Raw genomic sequence first — 1,924 nt, forward strand, 5'->3', positions numbered from 1 at the left:
GTTTGAAATAAATACTTTGTAAAGATAGAAATCTAGCTAGAAACTGGTGGCGATCTTCTTGGGTGAGAGGCCTCATCAAGAAGGAGCCGTACTTTGATTTTGTGTGAGTCTGCTGATTGACTACAAGGATCAAGGGGTGAGCAATAGGAAAGAGATTGTGAGAGATAGATAGGTTTCGAGGAAACTGGACAATCTGTAAACAATTCACAATTCTTTCTATTGGAGAAAAAGCTGAAATCCAGTTGGATTGTCAGGACTGGATGTAGGTTGTCTCGTTGACAACTGAACCAGGATAAATCTTGGTGCATTCTATCCTTTATCTTTTTACTTTTAATTGCTAATCGTGTATGCCGTTTTATAATTCCGCTGTGTATGTAATATTGCTTTAATTTGATTAAAGACTGATATATTCTGATTATTTCGAGGTCATAATAATCAACACATCATCTCAACCACTACCATGTCAACTTGCTTCAGAAGAAAGTTCACATCAACCAACTATGAATGAAAGTTGTAATCCATTAGCTAATGTTTCTACACCAAATGAAACAGTGCAAACACCACACGATGAGACAAATGATAATATGACAGATGAAATACCCGAAGATCGTAACAATAGACTTAAAAGTATTGTATGGGATCATTTTACAAAGGTCAAAGTTGATGGAAAAGAAAAAGCTAAATGTAATTATTGCAAGAAATTGCTTGGTGGGAGAGCAAGAGACGGGACCTCACACTTGCGCAGACATATGAAAATATGTACTCCACGTTTGTCTACCATGAGACATAATAACGGACAAACATTTCTTACCGCTAAGGTCTTGCAAGGTAAAAAGGAGTTGGGGACTGGAATTTATGATGTTGAAAATGCTAGGAAAGAGCTTGCACATGCAATTATTTTGCATGAATATCCACTTTCAATAGTGGAGCATATTGGTTTTAGGAGATACTCAGCCTCTCTCCAACCATTATTTCAAGTTCCTTGTAGAAATACTATAAAAAAAGAGATATTCAAAGTGTATGAAGTTGAGAAAACCATAATTTTGAAGTTGTTAGAAACTCTCCCACAAAGAGTGGCCATTACTTCTGACATGTGGACTGCGAGCAATAAAAAAAAAGGGTATATGGCTGTCACTGCTCATTACATTGATGAAAATTGGGATATACAAAGTCAAATTTTGAGGTAATTATAATTTCTTATAATACTAGTTTGATTGAATATTATTTATATTAGTCATTGAATGTGAATCTTCTTATATTAGGTTTATTTATGTTCATGCCCCTCATACAAGTGAAAGACTTTGTAATGCATTGGTTGAATGTTTGATGGATTGGAATACTGATACAAAATTGTCCACTATCACTTTAGATAATTGTAGCACTTATGATGCAATGATTGAAAAAATTAAGGATAAGTTGCAATTGAATACATTGTTACAGGATGGGGCCTTACTTCACATGCGTTGTTGCGCGCACATACTTAATTTGATAGTAAAAGATGGGTTAGAAGTTGTGAAAGATGGAGTGGAGAGGATTCGAGATAGTGTTGCATATTGGACTACAACACCTAAAAGGAAGGAAAAGTTTGAGGAGACTGGCAAATAATTACGAATCTCTTGCACCAAGAATTTGGTTTTAGATTGTCCGACTAGATGGAATTCAACTTACAAGATGCTTGATGTTGCCATTTTGTATGAAGATGTATTTAGTCGATTAAGACAACGTGAATCCCAATACACTGGTTTGCCTACAAGTTTACATTGGAAATTTGCAAAAGATATTTGTGGCAAATTGAAATTGTTCAATTCTATCACAGAAGTGTTCTCTGGCACTAATTATCCAACTTCCAATCAATATTTTCCTAAGATTTGTATGATCAAAATTGCAATAAATGAGTGGATTAAATCCTCTGATGCATTGATAA

General features: G+C 34.8%; 1 protein-coding gene across 1 annotated transcript; it reads left to right on the forward strand.

The window, feature by feature from the left end:
* The first annotated feature begins 500 nt into the window (after nt 1-500).
* Nucleotides 501-1,605, forward strand: LOC140918762 (zinc finger BED domain-containing protein RICESLEEPER 2-like). The gene is made up of 2 exons (XM_073363556.1): nt 501-1,183; nt 1,263-1,605. Exons 1-2 carry the CDS (start codon nt 501-503, stop codon nt 1,603-1,605), a joined length of 1,026 nt encoding a protein of 341 aa, XP_073219657.1.
* The last annotated feature ends 319 nt before the right edge of the window (nt 1,606-1,924 follow it).

Source organism: Cicer arietinum, chromosome 7 (genome assembly GCF_000331145.2).
Source record: "Cicer arietinum cultivar CDC Frontier isolate Library 1 chromosome 7, Cicar.CDCFrontier_v2.0, whole genome shotgun sequence".
Lineage (NCBI taxonomy): Eukaryota > Viridiplantae > Streptophyta > Magnoliopsida > Fabales > Fabaceae > Cicer > Cicer arietinum.